Source organism: Pithys albifrons, chromosome 5 (genome assembly GCF_047495875.1).
Source record: "Pithys albifrons albifrons isolate INPA30051 chromosome 5, PitAlb_v1, whole genome shotgun sequence".
Taxonomy (NCBI): Eukaryota; Metazoa; Chordata; class Aves; order Passeriformes; family Thamnophilidae; genus Pithys; species Pithys albifrons.
This window is the reverse complement of record NC_092462.1, coordinates 10,432,655-10,457,296: the sequence shown is the minus strand read 5'-3', so window position 1 is coordinate 10,457,296 and position 24,642 is coordinate 10,432,655. Positions and strand designations below refer to the sequence as shown.

The window sequence follows — 24,642 nt, the reverse complement described above, 5'->3', positions numbered from 1 at the left end:
AGTGACAGTGAAGTCCTCAGGACTGTCACAGCACCCGCTACTAACCGGGGCTGACCCTGCTGAGCATCCGAGATCTGACGGGATGGGATGGCAGGGAGGCACTGAACTGCCAGGGGACAGTCCCCACTGAGACTGGAACTCAGGTCCTTGGGATTCGGAGTCCAGAGTGCTCTCCATTACACCACGGGACCGCCCCAATGACTCCAATAACCAGCCATTAAAAGCAGCGGGTGCTTTGCTGAGGCCCCGTTTGCGCCCCCCAAGCGAAGGGGACGACAACAAGGGCTGTGGGTGTGCAGGGGCAGAACCTCAGCCCTGCCTTGGGCAAACCTGCTGCACCCACAAACTTGCCACAAACCTGCTGCAAAACAGGAAACGTGTAAAATTTTCTTATGGAAGGATGTTTTTCAGTGTTTGGTTTTTGTGTACTTTCAAGCCTAATCAGCAAGGGAGAGTCAATCCATGAAACAGATAGCAAGCTAACAAGCAAGCTCTAAGTGATGTCCAGGTGCCAGAAAGGCAAATTACCTGTTGGTCAAATTGCCTTGTTACGGTTTAGGGCTGGACATGCCCCACCGAGCTCAGCTCAGGGGGAGGTTAGCGAAGCTTTGTGTGATAAGCATAGATGTGATTCGAGTCAGTAAAACAAAGGAGTTACTGTGGCCCCTACAGAGACATGAAAAGAAACATTATGGTCATCAATTAAGCTCAAAGACCCAACTTACACCCACATGAAGAAATAAACAAGATGGTGTTAAATCACTTTATTCCCTACAACCTTGTCAGGAAATACAGGAATTAGGAAGGTTGGAAAAGTAAGGTCTTTTCTACACTGTTATTGGAAAAGAAGAGAATTTATGGTGGGGTTATTACTGGGGTTGTAAAAGTAGCTTGGCTGTAGTTATATAAAGAAATATATGTTAAAACTGCTTAACAATGTACCTAAATTGTTTATGCATGAGTAAAATGAATATGTATGTAGTAACTAGATAAATGTCAGATTCACACTGCGTTCGGGGTGCGAAAAGACCGAGCAGGATCGTGCCACGCACCTGGCACCAAATTTGCTTTTACCATCTAATAAACTTTAAGTTGAAACCCACAAGGCTTGAGACTTTGTTTCTCACATTCAGAAGAAGGATGTACCACTGATAGTGGACACACAGAATGCAAAAAAGACATTGGCAGTACTCCCAAGGTAAGGCACATACTAATAAAGCCAACTCAGCAACTGCTGCAATTGCTGCTGAAAGAGTTCTTGAGTTCTTGTAGAGCATAACTTCTTTTTCATTCCACACTTCCTTCAGCTTGAACGACTGACATGCTGACAAAAAACCAAGGGAAATAAATTTGAACTGTGAGGAGGGAGTGAAAAATGAATGTGACGGAGAAGTGACATCTGTTTTGCCATTTACTGTTTTAGCGAGTAGTACTCCACAGCAGTAAAATGATTCACACAATATGAAAAGAAATAGTTGCTCAACTGTGGTGATGTGTAATTAATACTATTTTTGTGACCTTGACAAGGCCAAACGTGGGCTTTATTAAGGTAGAGAATAATGCCTGAATTGTGTTTCAATACTGAGTCCTGGCAACAGATATCCAGTCTCTCTGCCTGCTGTATCCATAGGAACTTGGATACTCTGATGTTCACCATGTGGATGCTCCTCCATAGATGCTGTTTTGGTTGGGGGGGTTTCACTGTGTGGGATGTGGTGAGCAAACTCTGAACTGTCTGCAGAAAAAATTTAAGGAGCTCATGGAAGTAAAGCAGAAAAGTTAGCTTACTGCCACTAGATTTATATTCATAATAAAGGGGCCTGGCCCTTCACTGAAAAATATTTTAGGGAGTAGCTCATTTCAGACTCTAAAAAAATCACCCAAGTCTATTGAGACCCCACTGTCTTGTTTGGCTCAAATCTGAGTCGATGGTCAAATTGCTCCTGACTCTAAGGAGTTTATCAGTTTCCTTATTTTCATGTACAACAAATGTTCCCCTGTACTAAAGTCCCATGATGCAACTTCAGCTTCAGGAACTGATTTACAGTAAATCCAAGGTTAGTAATCCAACCTCTACAGTCAAAAATGCAAAAGTCAGTTGGAACATGTGTGAGATATAATATTGGTCCCTGTTTTCTAAATAAGTACACACACACACAGACGCACAGACACAGACACACATACACACACTCAAGACCCCAAGGTTTTCAACATTCACAGAGGGGAAAAGCCCCAGAGATAAGGTGCCTGTGGGGCAGGCATTGCTGCTGCAGGCAGGTCCTGCAAGGGTGATGTTCGCTTCTGTGTCAGACCGTACCTGGCTTGGTGTGCTGGTATCCAGCAGCTTTCCAGTCCCCTGTGTTTATCTCCCTTCTGCTTTTTTCCTGTAAAACTAACAGTGGCTATCACCTAAATATACAACACTTCATAAAGGGAAGTCACCTGGGTGTGGCTTTTAAGTCAAAGGCAGTTACATGAGCTGTAAATCAAACCTCACCATATGAAAAACCAGGCTGTGTACTCAGAGGAGTAGACATGGTTGGGAGCAGCTGTCATTTGCATGCCTGGACATCCCCGTGCCCCTCCTAGCAGTTCCTGTGTGCCAATCATCAGCACATGTCTGAGTCAAACCCTGGGGTGGAGGGCTTCTGAACGGGTACTCAACTACTAATGAAACACTAACCTGTGTATGATTTCTTCCATAGAATCATAGAATCAGTTTGTGTTAAAAGAGACCTCCGAGATCATCAAGTCCAACCCTTAATCCAACCCCACTTTGATTACTAGATCATGGCATTAAGTGCCATGTCCAGTCTCACCTTAAAAACCCCCAGGGTTGGAGAATCCACCACCACCTCCCTGGGCAGGCCATTCCAATGCCTGATCACTCTCTCTGTAAAGAACTTCTTCCTGATATCCAACCTAAACCTCCCCTGGCAGAGCTTAAGCACCTGCCCTCTTGTCCTGCTGCTGGTTGCCTGAGAGAAGAGACCAGTCCCCACCTGGCTACAACTTCCTTTCAGGTAGTTGTAGAGAGTGATAAGGTCTCCCCTGAGCCTCCTCTTCTCCAGGCTCAACAACCCCAGCTCCCTCAGCCTCTCCCCATAGGACTTATGCTCCAATCCCTTCAGCAGCCTTGTTGCTCTTCTCTGGACCTGCTCCAGCACCTCAGTTTCTTTCCTGAACTGAGGGGCCCAGAACTGAACACAATACTCGAGGTGTGGCCTCACTAGTGTTGAGTACAGGGGAAGGATCACTTCCCTGGTCCTGCTGGCCACACTATTCTTGATATAGGACAGGATCCCATTGGCCTTCCTGGCCACCTGGGAACAGTGTTGGCTCATGTTCAGCCTCCTGTCAATGCAAACCCCCAGGTCCCTTTCTGCCGGGCTGCTCTCCAGCCACTCTGTGCCCAGCCTGTAGCGCTGCAGGGGTACTTATGTGCTTGGGTACTCTTGTTGGTAACCAAACAAAGTACAGATGGATCCATGCCCAAAAGGAAAGTAGGGAGTGTTGTGGTGTCAGTGTGTCAAAAAGTTTAAAAAACCCCACAAAAATTGCAGAAGCTCATATAAATCACTTTAATTAAAATCTTCAAATATAAAAGTCACAAGCATTGGAATAAACAGAACTGTTAGAAAAGTTCTAAAAAGAAGCTACCAGGTAAATAGTAACTTTTATATTTTAGTTGTAAATTTCATAATAATAATAATAATAATATTAACTTTATGTTGACTGTATGTAAGACTTTTCTCTCCATCTTACACTTTTTGCTTCTTTTATGGAACTTGAACAATGTAAACAAACACCCTTCCTCATTTCTGATCTATGTTATCCCCTGACACCAAACACAGAATGCATCTGCTTTATGGATGCAAACACTCCTTTGACACACTAAACTTGAACATAATCTTTTTACTGTGCAGGTTTTCATCACATCTACAAAAGTACATCTGTTTAATGTCCTCTCATTAAAAAAGTCCCCTGCCCTGAGTTGAAACCACATGTGGCTGGTAGCATCTTTTTAAAACTTAAAAAGGAAAGAACAGTGGTGTGGTGGTGTTTTTCCCTGCTGTGCTCAAAATATCGTAAGGCATTGACAGTGGTAGGGGTTACGTGTCTTCAAGGAAGTAGATGCCAATAAATATGCATGGGAGGCCACAGGTATTGTCTGAGACTGGACACTGAGGAAAGTGGCCTCTGGAACATTAAACTGCAACAGGGTGTACACAGGGAAGGCACAGCTGGGGAGAAAAGCTGCCACCTATACAGATTTCTGGAAAAAATGGCTATTTTTCCAGTGGGAAGATGTCGGCCTGGCTGGAATTTTTGTCCCCAGGATCTTTAAGGCCACTGATGTCTCTCTGATAGTTGAGGGGTGAGTGGTTTGCTCAGTCTCTTTACTATTCTGTTTTCTCGAAGACTTGAGTGAATTAGGGAGTGTAAAGCAGAGAGAGCTCCACGTGCAAATACGCTGAGGGATGTCCTTTCCAGCTGAACTGCTGGCAGGGTGGTGAAGGTTGAGGAGTCCTGAACTCTCACCGTGCATCCCACTGACCACAGGGGTTTTTTGCCAGAGTGCTGGTGGGCTCATCGCCTTTCCTTGCAGGGATGAAACATGCTGTGGCAGAGGTAGACCACCCGACAGAAACAGCCTGATCTTCGTGTGTCAAAAACTTGCCTTTGCAAAGCATATGGCCACAGCTCCATCTTGTGACTAAACTCTGTCTGGGAAAAATATGTGGTACTGCTCCAAACCTGACAGAGGGCCTAGTTTCCCTGCAAGGCCTTTCCCCTTTTAGACACCCTGACCTTGGTTTGCTCTGTGTGTCCATACTTTCCACCCCAAGATGCCCTGAGCAACCACAACCCCTTCTCGGGCATCCCCACATGAGACAAAGTCACAGCTGTACAGATAAAACAGAAGCCCTGCTCATCCTTTCTGAAGGCAAGCTTTTGAAGAAACTGTTCTTAGAGCTGTGCTTGCAGAAACAAGAGGGAGAGGGGAGGGTGCAGTTCCTGGGCTGGCAGAGCCCCAAGCCTCAAGTGTGAGAAGCTGATGTGGATCTGTGCATGGCATGGAGAAGGGCCCCGTGCTCAAGTGCAGTGACACAGGCTGGACCAAGAGCAAAACCAGCCCTTGCCTGGTCTTGCTCTGCCTGGATAATTCTCCTGGGAGCTGAACAAGCATCTTCCATGTACCAATAACCCAGTGGGCCCTCATGTCTTCCCCAGCCCACAGATTGTACTAGTGCCACCACATTTGCATCCCTTACCAGAATTAAATCCCATGGTAGAAATGTGAATTTCCAGGATTAAAATTCCCTACTAGCCAAGTGCTTTACATTTATCCTGCATGTGTGTATTAACCACTTAAATGCAAGCAATAGCTTTGGCATTTTTGATAACATAAAAGCCGTAAGAGAAGGCTGGGAGGCCGAGTATGCTGCCGGGACCAAGGGGCTTTTCCATAAGCTCTGGCAGCGTTTTGTCATCCACCATCCGTAGCACACGGCCATTCAGCTCAATAGACCTGGAGAGAGACAGAGAGACTGTTTGGGCAGCTGTGCTCTGTTTGCCATTGAGCATGAATAGCTCTGGGCGTGAGTGTAAACATTAACTCAGCCCAAAGCCAAACTAAACTTCCCTAGAGGGTTTATGTGTACACATACACAGACACAGCATCTGCAGCACTCCCTCTGCAAGGAGTGCTTCAGAGTGGTAACACAAGCACATTGTAAATTACATGTTTCTTAGTCTTCCACTGAGGTAAGAGCAAAACAGGCTTTGAAAAGTACAAATTTCAATTACTTTTTCTCCTGTTAATACTAAGGTATCTTCTATGCCCACAGAGCAGATCTGTCCCATGCAGATACACTAGCAATAACAAAAATGGAAAAAAACCAAAACCAACACACAAAGGCTGAGCACATTGCTGTAAGTCAGGAACCAGTACTTGGGAAAGCAGTACTCCTGTGCTTGTTGCAAAATAAAAAAGGACTTTAGCAGCTAGTCCAGAGCCCTGAAGCCTGCTAGAAAAAAAACTTTTCCAATTAACATCAAGTAAGTGTCCCTGTACCTTAGGAAGCTTTCAGCAGCCTGAGTTTAGGAGAACTGATTTAACAGAAGTCAAATTTTACTGAAAAAATCCAGATGACTGAATGGTAACCTCTTCTTCCCACTTGCAAGTCGAACAAGGGGAGATTTTAAAGACCAGCTAACTCTACTCACAGTCCTTTCCACAGAGACAGAAGAAACTGCACACTTACCTGGAAAGTATATTCTCTTTGCCATGAGGCAGTAAGAGGTATTGATCCACGTGCTTGCTGGATAGGTAGTCTGGTAGCTGCAAATGTTGGGTAACATTGTACAGATTTAAGACAAACAGTGTCACATCCCCTTCTCTGTACTTTGGGCTGCAAGGCAAGAGAAGATGATGGCATGGATCAGGAGACACTTCACAGAAATAATGAGCAACCTTGCACTGTCCCAAATCGCATTTGTTGGCCTGTGGGTGGCTGGGAGCTCAGTTTCTGGGATATTTACCATTTCTGGAGGCTTACTTGAGGGTGTTTGTGCAGTGGAGGTAGACACGGAGCCTCCTCTCATTGGCTCCTGCCAGGCTGACCTGCAGCACCTTGGTACCCACCAGCTTCTTGTAGAGCAGTGAGAGCCAGTAGTCCTGGGAGGCACAAAAACACATGTAAGCCCTTGTGTACATGCAAGGTATTCCACATGGTGCCTGACATAACATTAATTTTGCTGTAATTTCGGGGTTTTTTCACCCATAGTTTTTTGGTTTACCAAGTTTTTCACCATATCTATTTAAATTCCCACAAACAGCATAGCTAAAGAGGAAACCTGCCTCCAACCTGCAGAACGGCTGTGTTTTCAAGGTACCTTAAAGTCATTTCCCCCCTCATATGCAACTCTTGGAGCTCTTTCTATCAGGGAGAGACTGTTCACATTTTGGAAACACCCTTCTGCAGGGCTCTGTAGCATCTCAGGGCTGAACACGGGGAATGAGCTGACCTTCCTGCAGGAAAGCTTGTGCCTAAGGCACAGGCACAATACCAGGAAGAAGCCCCCAACACCCACAACAGGTTAATGCCCAGTGCAGACTCATTTTTCCAAGTCTTTCCAGTCTTGTAGAGAGCTTCTCACAGCTTATCTGTGTATCTTTGAGGTTTTCCTAGAAGGAAAAAATGGTCATGTTTCTCTCCTGACTCACCATGACCCTGGGGAAATTACTTTTCCTATCAGCCTTTATGTTCAGCCTCACTGCAAGGAGGTGCAGCCTTCTGACACCGCTGTGCTTTTTAATTTCTGTGCTAACTACAGCTTATGGACCTGGTTTTGGATTTCCCTGCCTCTGAAGCATTTTTAGCTTGATTAGCATCTGTACTGCCTGTAGGTGAGGAATGAGGCACATAGTTTCAGTTCAAATTAAATCTATTTTAAATGAGGGAATGAAAAGTCCAAAGCAACAAGCCTGGCACTCCAGGCTCTGACATGAGGACCAACTGAACGAGCAGGATGGAAAGTCCGCATATGCTGGGTTTTCTTTCAGGTAGTCTCTATGCCCATCCACGAAAATCCCAATTTGAAAGCAGAAAAATGAGAGGAAAGCTAAAAAGAAAGATGCTATCCTCTCACCCCAAGCTAAGTGCTAGCAGTACAAAGAAATATGCTGTATATGCAAGAACAATGTATAGTTCAAATTATGAAGTTTCAACACAGCAGAATGTTATTTCCTAATGAATCAAACTATACGAAATGTATGTTTCAATTCAATTATCCTTCAGCCACTACTGAAGGTTGAATATGCTCATGACCTACAAAATACTTGAGTCTTGACTTCATGTTGGCCTGGTTCTCACCCGAGATATAATTTATTTTAATACTTCATACATGTTCTGTTAAAAACTACTCATCACTAATAGTGAGGAGTATTCAAACCAAAGCAGTCCAACCAGAAAAGCCTTGTGATCTCTAGAAGTATCTTCATACAAACCAGAGCATCATGTTCCACAAATCAGGCTCTGCTGTGCTGAAGAGTGGCTGCATCCCTGCAGGTGCAGTAAATATCTTGTATACATAATATATATGTAATACATTAACCCATAATGAAACATGAGATACCTTTAGGTGCAGCATAACTGCAACTATCCAACATAAAAAGGTGTTGTTAAAATAGCTGACTCGTACCCGCAGAGCCAGTGTTGCCTGTGCACAAGTACATGCAGCATTCGGGTGGTGTTAGAGGGGTTGCTTACGTACCGGCAAAGGCTCAAAGTTGGCATCCACCAGGTGATAGGTCCCTGCCCCAAAGAAAACCTGTCTCATCACCACATCAATCCCCTGCCTGGCTGAAAGCCCGAGTTTGTCCAACCACCTGCCAAAAAATGAGGCAAATATCATGTGGATGAAATTGCAAACCTGTACTCTGTTGCCCCTCTCCAACCAGCTCAGGAAGCAGGAAAGCAAGAATTAGCACATGAAGCTAACTTCCTTAAAATCACACACCAATTTCAGTTAAAATCTTGCATTGATTACATTAAATATTAATTTCAGATCACTTCTGGTTGCTCCACTCCCCTGTTTGCAGGTGGGGGAAAACAGCAGGGGCAGTGGATGCTCCTGAACTGGTAAAGGGTCCAAAGGCTGAGAGAAATCATCACACCAATGGCAAAGTTGCCTGTCATTAACAGGCTTTGACTTGCTGACCCACCAGAACCTGATGAAAAGTCACCATGTCTTACAGGAGGGAAAACAATAAATTGAAACCATGTTTTTGGTTAATTTTCCAAGGGTGAGCTGCACATTCCATATCTTCCTGAATGTGTAAACTGATCAAAGTGTGACAAAAAGCCTGAATTCTTTAATTTCAACCAAATTCTGCAGTTGGTGTCCTTGGAGAAAATTATTTTTCTGACTAAATTTCCCTTTGGTTGGTTATTTCTTGGTGATTGAAGGATGGCATCAGAAAAGGACACCCATGCCATGAATGACTTTTCTTCCTCACAAAAGGAGGGGATTAGCATTGCAGATTTGAGGGAAGAAATCCAACTTTCTTGTGCTTCTCATCCCGCATTTCCTATGGGAGTCTGCTATTGCCTACATTGAACCTCGGGCACAGGGAAAGCACAGAGGGAGCGTGGGAGGATTAGTCCTCAACCATTGCCTGCCCTCCCCAGGAAGCCTGAGGAAGCCACATTGCTCCCATGGGGCAGGAATGCAGCCCCTTCAGCTGTATAATTTCCCCACACCTGGGACATGGCACTCACATAAAGCCAGCAACGTAAGTGTTGGACAGTCTGGGAGCTCCCCCTCCATAGGCAGAGCTTGTCTCTCCCAGCCAAACCTTCTTGTCGGGCACAGTCCCATCAACAATCTGGCCGGTGTGGCATTACGGGAGAAGAGAAAGGGACAACAGGTAAGTTTTTTGGCTACTGAAATAAGCAAAATTTTGTGCTTTAGCTGAACGCCTATCCACAATGTTTTCATTTAAGGGATAACACCAGCTGAGACAGGATTTCACAGAAATTTTGACCAAAAGGACTAGAAATAGATCTACATCCTGCCCCCTCCAAAAAACTTACGTCTACCCATGTAAAATAAGGCAAACATCACTAAAATCCATGTCCTGTAAGTCTTCTTGTGCTGAGTAGTGCTAAACTCTTAAGTTACACTGTTCTCAGGGTCTCAAAACATAAAAATGTGGGGCAAGGGGAAAGGGATGACAATAAATTACGTTCCCGAGTAACAACCATCAATAAATAAGAATGCTGTAGGTGTGTGGTGTATCTGGCACCATGCGTGCTGCATGGCAAACTGTTGGAGCTCATTTATTAGTAGTATTGCTAGTTTTAATTTTTTTTTTAAATTTACAATGTCGGAAGCACCTAAGCTTTGAGGATCCCTGTTTATTGCTAGTAAAAAACTGTGCTTTATTCTGGAATCTCTGCTAACCCCCAAGAAGCTGAACATGGGAATGATTAAACAGGACAAGGTACCTCCAAGATTTTGTGTATGGCTGTGGCAAAGGTATCCAGCACTTCAGGGCTCAAGAAATCCCTCCTTGTTGCACTCCGCCCGTTCACATAGTAACTGAAAATGTGAAAAACCCCCACCACAGTCAAAATTAAGGAAAAATGCCACCAGTGGTACAAAACACCACCCAAAGTATTCAATTGCTTGATGTATTTATCCAGAGCAATATTTTTTTGTCCAGGTCTTTTTATTATTTTTTTTCCCAAATGTGTAGGTATTTCATTTGTATTTAAGGTACTGTCAGGTATAATTAGCTGGATGGAGGCAGGATATCACAGAAATTTCCAACAGGAGAAGTAGTAGGTTTGTTTGCATCTGCTTATTTAGAATTAGGAAAACATCACTGAGTAAGAGCCAGCTTCTGCAAATCTTCTCTTGCTGAGAAGTGCAATACTATTAAGGGATTACTTGCTTTATTGTATCAAGTTATATATTAAAAATATCATATCCTACCTTCTGTCCCTCTATTGGAATATTTTGGCCATTTGGAGGGGAACAGGATGTAGTCATCCCTATGGGATGAAGGTTGCCCTACCACCACAAGCAGAAGAGCTTTTAAGTCTGTTTTGTCCAAATAAAGAATAGGTAATTGGGATCCTGTGGTTTTTGCATTTCATCATGCTATCACTCAGTCCTACCAGAAGCAGCTGAAGTCTTCCAGCCACAAGAGGAAGCTAAAACCTGATAATCCTAAATTAGTAAAGAAAATAATGCATGTCCATTTAAAGCAAAGGCAGCCACAGGGCAAGAACAGCCCAGGAAGGGGAGAGGACATGTTTTGTGCCTTTCCAGCAGCTCAAAATACATAGATAAGGCATATAAGTATATAAGGCATATATATATATAAGTATAATATATAATATAAGCATCTTTTCCCACTCTCACCTGACTGCTGCATGTCATTGTGCTGCATTTTAATCCAGAAAAAAACCTGCCTTCACATGGAAATGACTTTCAAACATGTTGAGTTCATGGCAGGTTCCCTGGACCCAACTTATCCCATTGCCCATCTGAGCCTTTTAAACCTGCATGTCTAAGCCAGGCACAGGAGCAAAGGGCTGGGACTGTGCCAGTGCTGCTTCAGCTGCAGGTGGGATCTGAGGGCCAGTTACACACACAGAGCCCAAACTCACTTGGAGAGCAAACGTCAGGGAGCTGGAGAGGCTGCTAGCCCTTCTCTGTGGACAGGGGTCAGCCAGACCTGCAGGGCTTTTCATTGATATCAAGCAGACATAAATACAGGGGGAAAAGGCAGCATGTAACACATCAGCTCACAAGGCTTCTGCTGTATTTTTTTAGAAGGAGTTAGGTGCATTTGTCAACAGGGTCATCAGTGACTCCCTGAATTTGCTTTCAGCGAGAGAAGCTTTTGCTCAAGCTGCTTCAGCCTTTCTAAGGCCAAGGAGAGCACCAGTGTCAGGGGTACTGACTCCATTTCAAAGTCCAGCTGCCCTTGGTTGTTTAGAACTTTACATTAAAAGCCTTCTGCCCTCACAGAGGTCCAGCAGAGGCATCTCTGCCAAGTAAGCCTGAGCTACCTTATTTTCCTTTCATGCACTACCCCCTTCTTCCCACGGGGAAGAGCATTTTATTTGCAAGGGGTGGCAACTTGGAGCTTTGAAACAACCAGGACTGTAGCTCAGATCTCACTAGCTTTTGGTACATGTTGAAATGCATATGCAAAAGGCTCAACTGCTGCAGAAACTCTCTTCATGCACGAGAGAGCCATGATGTAATCCCTCACACTCTTGTGAGAAAGAAAGCTGCTATGTCATCTTTTTCCCTATGTCCCACTTCTGTTTTTCTCCATGCACATATTTAGCAAACAAAATGACTGTTTTGCACACACTGCATTCCCTGCTGCTGTGCCTATATTACAATGCTTTTAGGTCTGCACTAAGTAGCCTCTTTGGAGGTTTCTGCATTTCTCTAACATGCTCCCTCAATTCATCTCTTATTCTGAACAGAGAAGTTTGTGGAGAACCCCCCGAGGAACTGGTGAAGGGGTATTTCACCCCCCTCCTTCCTGTTGAGATGTTCAGATTGGTGTTTTGTAAAGTAAACAGACAATAATCAGAATGACAGTAGTATCCAAGTGGTACTTACTGGTGCCACGTGACAGAGTCAATCACCTTCCCTCCCGACTTCAGGAAGCTGCAACCAGAGGCAATGCAGTGGAGAGCAAGGGGTTAGGAGGTACTGGTGATGGGTTATGGCCCCCCATGAGTGAGCCACCATGCACAGCCATTCCCTCTGCCCCCAACTGGCAGCAATGATGGTGAATGCTTTGGGACCACAGGCTTTGGGCAGCCTGGCTCCCTCAGCAGGTTGTTGGGAGGATGAACTGATGTTTGCTTAACACACAGGGGTTTCTAGGGCAAAAAGCTCTTGTTCGCACAGCACTAGAGCCAGTGCTCAATGGAAAGGCATGACATACTGCCAGCAGCTGAGGTTCAGCCATCTGAGTATTTAAGCCTTAGGCTCATGCATGCTAAGACTTTAGTTGTCCTCAGTCAAGGTTAACCCCCCCTCCTATGTTTCTAATTTAAGGAAAAATGCAGGAAAATCGTTCTCAAATAGACTGGATGTGTCCATTTGTACATCCATACTATTGATTTGGAACAGAAAATCCTCAAACCCCTGGCCAGACGCCTCCTCATGCCCCCTGCATCTGGGTCCAGACAAAGCACCACTATGCATACCTGCCCACCCTGGAGGGTGCTGTTTGTGCCTCACACCCCTACCTTCTCAGCAGTCTTTGCGTGTGCTTTCGGGGCTGTCCCACATCAGGACCGTACAGCTTTGCATTCTGGTAGAGGGTATAGTTATTCAGAAGTTGGCGTAAGTGAATAAAATCTTGCCCCAGCTGGAAGCCATCAATGTGGATGCCAGATTTCTTCCTGAAGCTGTTGGGCTCTGGGAAAGATGTGCACATGAACACCCCACTCTAGTTTTGGGACACAAAATAGGGCAGTTTGTTCCACACTAGTCCCCTAAGGCTTCAGCTGATCTGGCAGGGTATGAGTGAGATATTTGAAGCTAATGAGCATGAAATCAAAAGCCTGGGGGATGCAGCATGCTGCTCTTCAGCACTGTACTCCAGCCAGTCTCCATAGGTGACATCCTACATCTTGTGGAGTATCATTCACCTGATCTAAAAGCCTTAGTAGAAGCAGCAAAGTCATCTCAATTTGCTCATTCATTGGGTCTTCTTATGAAATCCTACCTTGCAAATTAAGACCTTAATGTTCCTTAATAAAACATCACCTTCCCTTTTTGTGCTATTGTCCAAAACATCCAGAACTACCAGCCCATACCCTGTGGTGGTACTTTCCCAAGTGACAGCTGGCCTGGTCAACAACCAAGCTTTGCATTTACCATTCCCGAGCTCCCAGGAGATGTTGTAGCTCTGTGAGGCACAGTAGTCCAGCAGCGCCTGGGCGTTCGAGCTGTCCCACTGCAAACCACCTTTCCGCAGCAAGGCATTGAGTCCAAAGATCAGGTGAAACCCTGAGCAGTCTGCAAAGCTGTACAGAATATCCAGTGTGTTTTCTGCACAGAGGAGAAAGCGGGGATGTTTACCTCAAGTTTATACTGTGCTAGTTGAGCTCCAGCCAAGCAGCAGTCTGTACTGCCCATATTTGTTTAGCCTGATGCTGCAGATGTGCAAACAGTAGAAAAAGAGTTCTTTGAATATTTTTCTAAGTGGGTGAAATATTTAAGTGGTTTCAGCTCCTAACAGCCTATGATCCTTTTACTGTGGGGCAGAGATTTGCACCCCCCATTTATAAACCCTACAGAGAAATTAATCAAAGTCTTACTTGTAATGGTGGTGTTTTTGTGCTTTTTCCACTTCTGCTCAGCAAGAATCAGCTTCTCCTGGCTGGGCCACTGGACCAGCAGCAGTTTCTCAACAGCAGAGAATACAGGTGTCGAGCCACAAGCCTCTGTAGGGCAGAAGGTTGATAGGAATTAACTCCTCATCTTCACAGCCAGGGTCAGCATGCAAAGGGCTGCATCCCTTGGGAGGAAGCACAATTCCTTGGTGCTGGGCTGAGAGCTGGTCATGCACTTCTGTGAAATGCACCCCTACTTCCTTAAATTAAACCACATAGAACAAGGGGGCTGGGTTGATGCATAAACAGGTATTATGTATAAAATTTTCCAGTTTGAGGTGATGGAGGTAGCAGGGTGGGGGAAGACTGAGCTGTGCTTCTGTAAGCTGCTACTGTGGCAGTCAACCCCCAACAAACTATTTTAGTTGGAGCACCACCCGGAAACCCTCATTCCAGTGAGCTGACAAAGCACAGGCTGCCATGCCCAAGGAGCAGATAAGCAGTTCTAGCATGCAGTGGTGTGGCAGGGATCGTAGCCCACCTTCCTGTGTGCAGAAATGGAGCAATGCTTTCTGCACTGCCCATCTCGTGCAGGAGAAACTGCTGAATCCCCCCCACGGCTCCGGCAGCAACGCTGGCAGGAGTCATGAAACACTTGTTCTTCAAAGCTTATGTTTTTTTCTGGGCATGCAAACCAGGAACAAGCCATAACCTGGAGAGTTCCTCTTTCTAAAGAGAGGAAGGCACGAGCCAGGGTCACAGGAGGCAGCTACTTAGTGAAGTGATAGGAGGGGAAAAGTACCACTTGAATTCAAAACCAAGCATCACTGGTTGTACAGTAATGTATGAGTGCACTGTTGTGCTATGTACCACAGGGACAGATAGGAAATTTTTCATCAGAAACACTTCTAGAAGAGTTTATGCATTTTTGCTAAGTTTAAAGAAAAATACCAAGCTCAAGCAGTTGGCAGTGGCCCAGTGGGTTTGCACTTGCCCTGTCAAAGAGACAGGAGGGCGAGGCTGCACCTGCAGCCTAGCTCTCTGGCTTTGTTCAACACAGAGAAATCAGACACTCTGTTCTCCTCGAGTTATTCCTTCCATCTGTTATTTAATTTTCACAAACCTTTTCACAACTTTTCTGCTGACCTTGAATGCCTCACAGGGGCAGGGGGAGAGCTCCCAAGACTGCTGCAAGGAGCACAGGGCAGTGAAGGGAGAGTCCCAGCAAATGCCAGGGTGGATATGAGTCCCCCGCGTTCTTTCTCCCTTCCCCACTGCTGGCACAGCTCTTCCCATAAACTGTGCCAAATGTCCATCATCTCCTCTCCATGGAGGAGAGGGATGCTGACCCGGTGGAGGACACCCAGTGCTGCTGCCATGTCCCTGCACCACCCCTCATAGCCCACGTCAAAGTCCTCTCCTAAACCCAGGATGGTTTCGAGTCTAATACACTGATGCCCATTTTACCTTGCCGTGCCTGAAGTTCCCAGAGGATTTTTTCTTCTGAAGTTGAATCTTTGTTGGGATCAAAGATCAGAAAATCTGTCTCAGTGCCGCCAAACCTCAGGAAGCCTGGGGACAGGGCCGTTGCCAGGGCACGCAGTTTGGGATTGCTGAGGAAGCAATGTTAAGAAACAGAAAACCACTGTAGCTTTAGTGTAGAGGCTAAACATGGGAAGTACTTTGGAGGGACATGCTGCAGTGACCTGGGGCTACCCAGTTCACTAAGGGCACTCCTGACACCTCGGCTGGATCTGTGTCCCAGCCCTCTGTACTGTTCACCAGGGACACTGCTGGTCGGGTGAGCCAAGAGAGCACTGATGAGGCAACAAGACAAAGACATGCCTGAGGGAACACAGTCACAGGCAGGGAGTCAAATCCTTGAGGCAAAGTAAGGCAATACTTCAAAACAGATATTTCTTTTGTCCTAAAAATCCCTCTCCCCTAGATTGTTTGGTTTAGTTTATACAAGAGTAACATAACAGTCCCATGAAAAAGTGGATGTAAAACTGAATTTGCATCACCAGTCCCGATTTCCATCAACAGCAACCAAAGCAGTTGATTTTATACCCAAGAGAGATTAAGAATCCACACTGGGACAGGTGTTAGCTTTAGCAAAGCAGGTGTATAAAAGAACATAACTCTGCCTATGTGACTTGCACACACCCCGTGCAGGATGTGCAGCACTGACAGCCAGCCTGACTCACTGCGGGAAACCGAGGACAGAGGACGCTGGTGCTTAAGCACTACCAGTGGTGACAAATAGCAGATTAGAGGTCACAGAGTATTTCCCACTCCTGGTGGCACAGCTGGCCCCAGACTGAAGCCCAAGGTGTGCAGTGGGGGCTGGAGGTTGGGGACCTGAGCACTTTTCAGTAAAGCTGGTGACACCTTTCTCCCCAACTCAGTGAGAAGGAAAAGATGAAACTGGTGGGAGGAAGGAAATTAGGACTGAGGAAATGCTGTGGGGATGAAAAATGGGATCAGACAGATAAAAAGGAAATAATTAAGATAGCTTCCAAAAAAAGATGTAATAAAAAAGAGTAATATACAAAGAAAATAGACAAAAGCAGGAAAGAAAAGAGAGTGCTCAGAGGCAAAAGAACAGACAGGGAACATCATCACCCAGCAGTCCAGAGCTGTTTAGTGTTACACAGGGGAAAAAAAAAAGACTTCATGTTTTGGATCTCTCAGTTCAGCTTCGATGTGACAAACCCTCCTCAGCATTTTTTTTTATTTTATGTTGAGGGAAGTTTGCCAGACCACCCAGGGGTTCAGATGATTTTTATCTTGTGGAACAGCAGGGATAGCAGCCCCCACCCCTCCACACATAACCCCTGTGCTCTGCAGAATCACTAAGTTGTTAAGCTTGGAAAAGACATCTAAGATCAGAAAATCCAGACATTAACCCAGCACTGCCATATTCATCACTAAACCAAGTAAACCATGTCCCAAGGGCCACATCCACATGGTTTTTTGCATACTTTCAGGGATGGTGATCCCACCACTTTCTCGGCAAGCTTGTTCCAATTATTATTTTTCTTAATATCCAATCTAAACCTCTAAACTTGAGGCCATTTCCTCTAAGCAGTTACCTGGGACAAGAGACCGACCCACACTTGCTTTCCAATAGTTGTAGTAGAGCGATAAAGTCTCACCAAAGCTTTCATTTCTCAAGGCCAAACAACCCCAATTCCCTCAGTTTCCTTCTTTTTTTTTTTTTTTTTTCCCTGCTCGCAAAGCGGCTCCTGTCCCAGGTTTGTCCCCGGTCTGCCCCTGTCTTGCATCCACCCAGCCCAGCCACTCGAGCATCCGCGGAAGGTACCGCCTTGCTGCCCCAGGAGGACGGAATTGGTGATTCCCGAAGCAGAGGGGGTCCAGCAGACTGCGCTGACCCCAGGGATGGAGGGCTCCCCCTTCCCTCCAGCTCGCTCCACAGCGCAATTGCCCGTTCCCCACCGGGATTCCCGGGCTCCCCGCCCTGCCCCCCTGTGCCTGCCGGGGGCCTCTCCCCTTGCCCTGGGGGACCCTTCTGCCGTGTCCCCCTCTTCCCAGGACCCTCTTTCCTTTGCCCAAAGGGGCGAGAGGCGGCTCACCTGAGCAAGGCGACAAAGCGCGGGTCCCGGGCCAGGCTGGCGTCCAGGGTAAGGGAGAGGAAAGCCGGGCTGACCTCGCCGCGGGGGCTGCCGTGGAGCCCCAGCCGCAGCACGGCCGCCCGCTGAGCCCCGGCCAGCGCCGGCAGCAGCAGCGGCAGCAGCAGCGGCAACATCGGCAGCATCCTCCGCTCCCGGCCCGCCGCCACCGGCACCACCCCCACCGAGGGCGGGCCCGGGGGTGCAGCCCGGCGCTCCCTGCCGGGAGGGATGGGACTGGCGTGGCCAGGACCCTCCACACCCTCTGGAAGCGGCTTAGGACTGCAGTCGCATCTTTGGAGCGCAGGCCAGCTCTTCGACCCTCAAATCAGCGCCCAGAAACGCAGGGTTACCCTCCCAGCTGCCTCAACCATTGCAAAATGAACCTGTGTTTCAAGGCGGTTCCTTGCCTACTCACGCCTTTGCAGCCGATCAGCCACTTCTTACAGCATCGCGCCCTGCCCGAGCGGCCCCGGGCAGCTGCCAGCACAAACAGCGGGCTGGAAGATCAATGCAGGCTGAACGCTGCTGCTCCAGGGCTAAAATGTAGGCTGACAGCCCGGCCAGGGCCTCCACTGCAGGAAACCGAGTCACAGCAGCACACAGCGTGTCTGGGACAAGTGCCACTTTCAGCCAGGTCAGACAGGAACTCACCTCCCCCTGCTACGACACCGTTGGAACAAGGGTATTTCTTAATTACAGAAACATGAAACTTGGAATTACTGTTACAATAAAGATTCAGGTGTGGCCTGGGTCTGCCCCCAAGGTGTTCCCTGCAAAACTCCTTCTTCAGCAACACCTGGCTTTGTAGGGGCACCTGTTGGGAAACTGCCAGCTGCAGCCCTGGGACAGGGATTGCTTAGTATCACGGAATGATTGGGGTTGGAAGGGACTCTAAGGATCATATAGTTCCAACCCCCCCTGCTATGGGCAGGGGCACCTCCCACTAGGATAGGTTGCTCAGGACCCCATCCAGCTTGGCCTTGAACACTTCCAGGGATGGGGCATCCACAACTTCTCTGAGCAACCTGTTTCAGTACCCCACTACCCTCACAGTGAAGAATTTCTTCCTAATATCTAATCTAAACCCACCCTTCTTCAGCTTAAGGCCATTCCCCTCTTGTCCTATCACACCATATCCTTGTAAAAAGTTCCTCTCCAGCTCTCTTGTAGATACCCCTTTAGGTGCTGTAAAGTGCTGTAAAGTCTGTCTGGAGCCTTATCTTTTTGAGACTGAACCCCAATTCTCTCATCCTGTCTTCATAGGAGGGGTGCTCCAACCCCCTGATCATTTTTGTGGCCTCCTCTGGACTCATTCCAACAGATTCACATCCTTCTTATTTTGGGGGCCCCAGAGCTGGATGTAGTACTGCAGGTGGAGTCTGGAGTAGGGGGGGAACAAGCACCTCCCTCAACCTGCTGGTCCTGCTTCCTTTCAAGCAGCCCAGAATATAGTTGGCTTTCTGAACTGCTATGCTTCTAAGTATCTAGGCACACTACTGAAATATTTGCAGTTTTTAAACAATTACACTTTACATCTCCTTTACATTTCCCCACCTGCATCAGTTTATCTTACTAAGTTTGTTTTCAAATGGTTGTCTGCTGGAACAGGCTGCAAATCTGTTACTTTATTTGGGTGCAGTGCTTCCTACGGGGCATTAATCAGTATGGCTCAAGTGCTTGCCTGCCTGGCCCTTCCTGTTCCTGCTTGCTCTACATTTTTGTACTATTAAGTAACTCTCCACCGGAACTAGAAGAACTAGACCAAATTAACTTTGTTTCTGATAAACACATCCATGGCTCTGCCAAGAAGGAAACATCAGTGACGCTCCTGACTGTCTCAGCATCTTAGTCAAGGTAACGCTTCCCATTTTGGGGGTACAGCACCAATTATATGTCCCCAACCCAGGAAGGGCTGGGATGACTACCTGCCAGAGGAGTAATTCATCCATCAACGGACAACTGGAGCACCACACAAAGTACCCAGCCCCATGAGTAAACCAAGGATATAAGAATGTAGTTCAATATGTGATAAATCATGGCTGCAAACCTCATTAAGGTTGCTACTATAGGTACAGAATATGTGAACAGATGTCAGGTGAGATGGAGCCTGTACACAATTTTTTTTCTGTTGGAAATCACTAGTTCTGCCTTCATGTCCTCAAGGTGCTTCTTTGAGGAGAGGTGATTTGAGTAATTTGCCCCTGTGCTGTATTTCTCACAGCAGAGGCACAAGGTGTGTAGGCGTGTATTTCAAACAGTCAAGGTTATGTTTTGGATTCAATCGCTGTGAACAGATGTGTACCTAAGGTCTAGCACATGTTATGTGGCTGGAAAATAATGCCTTTCAGCATTAGACTGAAGAGCTAGAAGTACTAAACGAGAATTTGTAGCTTTTGGCTGGGCAATTTCACACTGTTTTATACCCATTTTTAAATATTGCAAAGTAGGACAGATCAGTACAGAGGTATTTGGACTCTCATGGAAATTAGGGCAGAGTTTGAGTGATGCCCTGTGAACTACAAGGGGAGTGCTTAAGAACGTGGACTAGGTTTAAGCCCATTTGAGTGTTATTTAACGCCAGTGCCAAATGAGCGTCCTATCCCACTTCTTCACTCCACAGAAAGCCTAGTCCTTGCCTTGTGACATCCCAATGCTTTGGTCATGCAGCTCCTATCAGGAAGTTCTGCTTCTCCCAATGCCAGTGGTGCCCTTAGACACACAGTGTTGACTAGGTTTTTATAACTAGAGAGACCTAAAAATAAAACTTTCCAGGATTTTCAACTGCCTAACAGCAGCAGCACACTATTGCTAACAGGGGCTCCACTGCTGTTCCCAAGCAAGAACCAAGAAATCATATATATTGTAGCATATGCTTTAGCTTGTGCATATTAAGGGAATTCAGAAGGGAAACGTTATTCATACAAAAAGCAAACAATTCTTGTGACATAGCAGTGTTTGGGCACATGAACAGAGCTGACCCTGTGTCAGAGTCACACTGTTTCTGTAAGAAGCATCAGGAAGATGAAACTTAGTCTAAGAGGATGCTAAGAAAGCTCCCAGACCCTCAGCCAGACCTTTTCCTGACACAGCACACAGCTCTCAGCATTCCCAGCTGGTTTTGTTTCTGAACCCAGCTGGTTATGTGAGTCAGAGATGGCACATGCTCTGTTTATTCAGAGCTGGAAATGACACCCTGGGTCTAGTTATTAACAGTGCCCTTTGAAGTGCACACAACTTTATAGACAGTTCTACAAGACTGTTTTCACTGAGTCTGCAGCTGACAAATTCAGGTACCATGGGAGCTGCTGAGCACACCAAACAGAGCACACTGAAATGCTCAGCCTCCCACTAACCAGAACAAAGCTTTAAAGTGGTAATATTTGTCCCTTGTTACAAGTGATGCTGGACCACCATGCTGAAAGAGATAAAATGAAGCTTTGAAAGGAAGGACAAAGTGAGAGTTGCCTAGGCAGGACTAACTCATGTGGATGTGGCTTTCCAGAACACAGGAACATAATAGGTCTCATTCACACAATGAAAATGAACAGCTAAACGTTAACCTAAGGCTTACCCTCTTACCAGTCCTTCCAGAGAGGCAGTTTTAAATAAGTTACACACAGGGATTCCTAAAAGCACAGAATTGTGACTCAGGGGAAGGAAGGGAATCATAGAAACACAAGGATTGGTCTGTGTGGGTAAGTTGGAAAGTGAAGAGAATAGGCATAAAGACTAAGAAATACACTCTGAGGTTTTACGTTAAAACAATTATTTTGCACCTCTAGATACTTGCACATATCATAGCTCTGATCCAGTTTACTGTGGGTTATGCAGGAATTGGCTGGAACATCCTATAGAGCATATTTTTATGACCTACCTTAGCTTTGAAGCACCTACTGTTATTTCACATAGAAATAAGATAAATTCATCAATATTGCTTCTTTAACACAGGCTTTAGGATACAAACATCCCATTCAAGCAAGTGAGAAATCTTTGCTTTCCAAAATATCCTGATCCCACCTTAACATAAACTTTCTCATAGCACATACACCCAATAAGAGACATTCACCAAACCAAAGTATAGCCATTCCAACACCTGCATGTTACACACACACACACATATATATGTATATATATATAATGAGCCCAGTATTGTAGTTTACAGTAAAGCACCCCAGCATCATCTGGCAGCACAAAAATACCATGACCAGCACCTGTTGTATATATTTTTCTCCCCTCCCATCTGCACCAGGGCAAAAGCCCAGGTAAGAAAAATCTATATGAAAAGCATTGCCTCATACCTTAATGAATACTGTAGAAAGAATAAGCAGTATGAAATGGGTGTACTGCCTTGCTTGATAAGCTTGATTTCAGAAAAATAAGACAAGCTACATATAGTTGAGTTTCAGTGGAAATTAATGCAGCTTCATTCATTTCACTTCTGATGTTCTCAAAGGTCACAGAGAAAGCCTTGGGGGAGTTGCACTCATCCGTCTGGCAGAGCACATTCTGTGTAAACAGAACAGCAGAGACAACAAATGTCAACCTCTTTTTCTTTCCAGACCAGCTTTATGCAGATCTGAAGCCACTGGCTTGTTTTAAACCAGCTTTTCCTACCATTTTCAAAGGGGATCCAGCATTTGTAGGGAATACTTGACTTAATTTCTAGACCTGAACTTGCAGCAGTGCTGGTGTTACAGTGATGTACAGTGTGAGATTACAGCTAGAAAACTGGCAGGAAGAATTTTTTTCCTGTTGTTCCCCTCTACTATATAAAAATAAAAATGTACACTCTGAACAAGTACAAATATTGTGACAGAGGTTACTACCTCATTACTTATTCTGTAGTTAATGCAGCAATTAATTGATTATTTCCACATCAGTTATTGCAATAAATCAGTTCTCAGAGTGAATAATTTTACAGTAAGTTGCTGTTTTATTCCCATCCCCCACTCAAAATCCATGCAAGACTGTATCAAACTTTGAATAAGGGTCATCAAGCACCAACAAAACTTTAGAGCAACTGGTTAGGCCTTAAAGACATAAGTGAAGTTTTCTTACAGGCATTCTACATCAACTTCGATTGCTGGAGAGAGCATCATCTGTCTTTTGAATGTAAGAAAAATCAACCAATAGGAAATTTAATATTATCTATCCTTTGATCAAAGATATATCTCAAATAAAATGGCAAGGCATCAAGAGACAGACTCACATAGCCTCAAGTCATGGCAACCGCTTCTGAACTGCTTCTGCCCTTGAAGGCCAATTACTGTTAGAACCAACTTAATATCTTCTGTTTCCAAAGCCATTTGTGCCTTATGCAGTTCAGCACCAGTAACAAGATTCTGCTGTAGGCACTCATTCAACCAGTGGAAATGAATTATGCTGCTTCTAAAAATGCTGGTTTTAAATTCTTGACCTAGTTTAATATTGAATGCACTCAAATATTGCACGTATACAAACTTTGTAAGCCACTATGAAGTATTATAAGTAGAGGCATGTTTCTGCTAAATAAAGGCTTATAAAGTATTTATAAAGGCTTAAAATGAATTTATTCAATTGCTACCTATGATGCAACAACAAAACGAGCAGCACAATACCAGCAGTTTCATCAGTTTTTCACCATAACCTCTTTCAATCAACCATTCAACATCTAATGGCTCCAGTGGATTAAAAACTATTCTTGTTTATATCTAGAACCCAAACATAATTAACCTAAGCTGAGTAACAAACACACAGTTTAAGTAAGGTTTTTCTTAATTTTGCTTTACTGAGAAGAGACACCCAGTTTTACACAGAAATGCCAAATTTAGGTGTGCCAAAATACTGGCTACCATAATTCAAAACTACTTTCATGCCCTTGTGAGACCCCACCTGCAGTACTGCATCCAGGTCTGGGGACCTCAGCACAAGAAAGACACAGACCTGTTGCAGCAGGTTCAGAGGAGGTCATGAAGATGATCACAGGGCTGAAGCCCCTCTTCTATGAAAACAGGCTGAGAGAGTTGGGGTTGTTCAGCCTGATAAAAAAGAGGGAGACTTTTTACATGGGCAGATGGTGATAGGACAAGAGGGAATGGCTTTAAACTAATAAAGGAGATATTTAGATTGGATGTTAGGAAGAAATTTTTTCCTATGAGGGTGGTGAGGCACTGGCACAGGTTTCCCAGGGAAGCTGGGGATGCCCCATCCTTGCAAGTGTTCAAGGCCAGGCTGGATGGGGTTGAGCCACCTAGTCTAGTGGAAGGTGTCCCTGACTACAGCAGAGAGGATGAAACTAGATGATCTTTAAGGTCCCTTCCAACACAAACCATTCTATTATTCTATGATTTAACCCACCATTCTGTCACACCTTTCAAGTTTGTCTTAATGTGCAATGGCTTTACCATTGTCCAGTACTAGACACCAGCTCTGAAAAGTTTACTGTATCACAAATGAGGAAGTTTCAGGCATCCTCCAAACTAATTCCATGAAAGCCTTACTTTTTGCTGGAGCAAATCTGGTTCAGGTATCTTAAAATTCTAACTGTGACTGACACATGCCCATGGAGTCTCAGAACTTGATATGGCCTTTCAAAAGTCAGCTCTTCAAGACTTTGTCTTTACTAGTATTCACACTTAAATAAGTAATTAAAAAATCTTAAAAAAGAGTAAACTTTCTGTTTGAAAGACCACTACAGAAACATCCTGAAACAATTAGCTCAGGGAATGGCCACAGGCTGAATATGAATTTGATATTTGCATTTTTAAAAAAGGCTTAAACTAGACATCATTTGCAATTTCTTACACCACTCTGGGACAACTTATTTGTTATGAGTTGCAGCTCTGTTTCTCTCTGTCCATTAGCTATACCTAGAGTAAAGAGAATCCTGCAAGTAGGAATTTTGGAATATCCAAAGAAAAGCTATTAATTAAGTCAGCTATCAACCTAAGCTCCAGGCAGATGTACATATCAGGCAGTTAATCCAACCCCCAAAGCACTCCTAGGGCTATGTCTAAAACCAGAAATTAATTAAGATCACATCTTTTGACTCTAGCTGATTGCTCAAGAGGTTCATAAGCCAAACATTCAAGTGAAGTCAACTTCCCAAGAAACATTCTGAACTCAGAACTCACACAAAA

At 45.2% G+C, this 24,642-nt stretch overlaps 1 protein-coding gene across 2 annotated transcripts; it reads right to left on the bottom strand.

Moving 5' to 3' along the window:
• Positions 1-3,565: 3,565 nt before the first annotated feature.
• Positions 3,566-18,101, bottom strand: HPSE (heparanase). 2 transcript variants are annotated; one of them, XM_071555665.1, is made up of 12 exons: positions 17,486-18,097; positions 15,357-15,502; positions 13,875-14,000; positions 13,432-13,605; positions 12,798-12,969; positions 12,160-12,207; positions 10,017-10,110; positions 9,288-9,394; positions 8,281-8,395; positions 6,564-6,682; positions 6,270-6,416; positions 3,566-5,533 (listed from the first exon to the last, which is right to left on the bottom strand). In XM_071555665.1, the coding sequence occupies exons 1-12, from the start codon at positions 17,665-17,667 to the stop codon at positions 5,374-5,376; spliced, it is 1,590 nt and encodes a 529-aa protein (XP_071411766.1). In that variant the 5' UTR covers positions 17,668-18,097; the 3' UTR covers positions 3,566-5,373. The 2 variants fall into 2 exon arrangements, with proteins under 2 accessions (XP_071411766.1, XP_071411768.1); XM_071555667.1 differs by lacking the exon at positions 3,566-5,533 and having other exon boundaries at positions 6,327-6,416; positions 6,547-6,682; positions 17,486-18,101.
• Between the last annotated feature and the right edge of the window lie 6,541 nt (positions 18,102-24,642).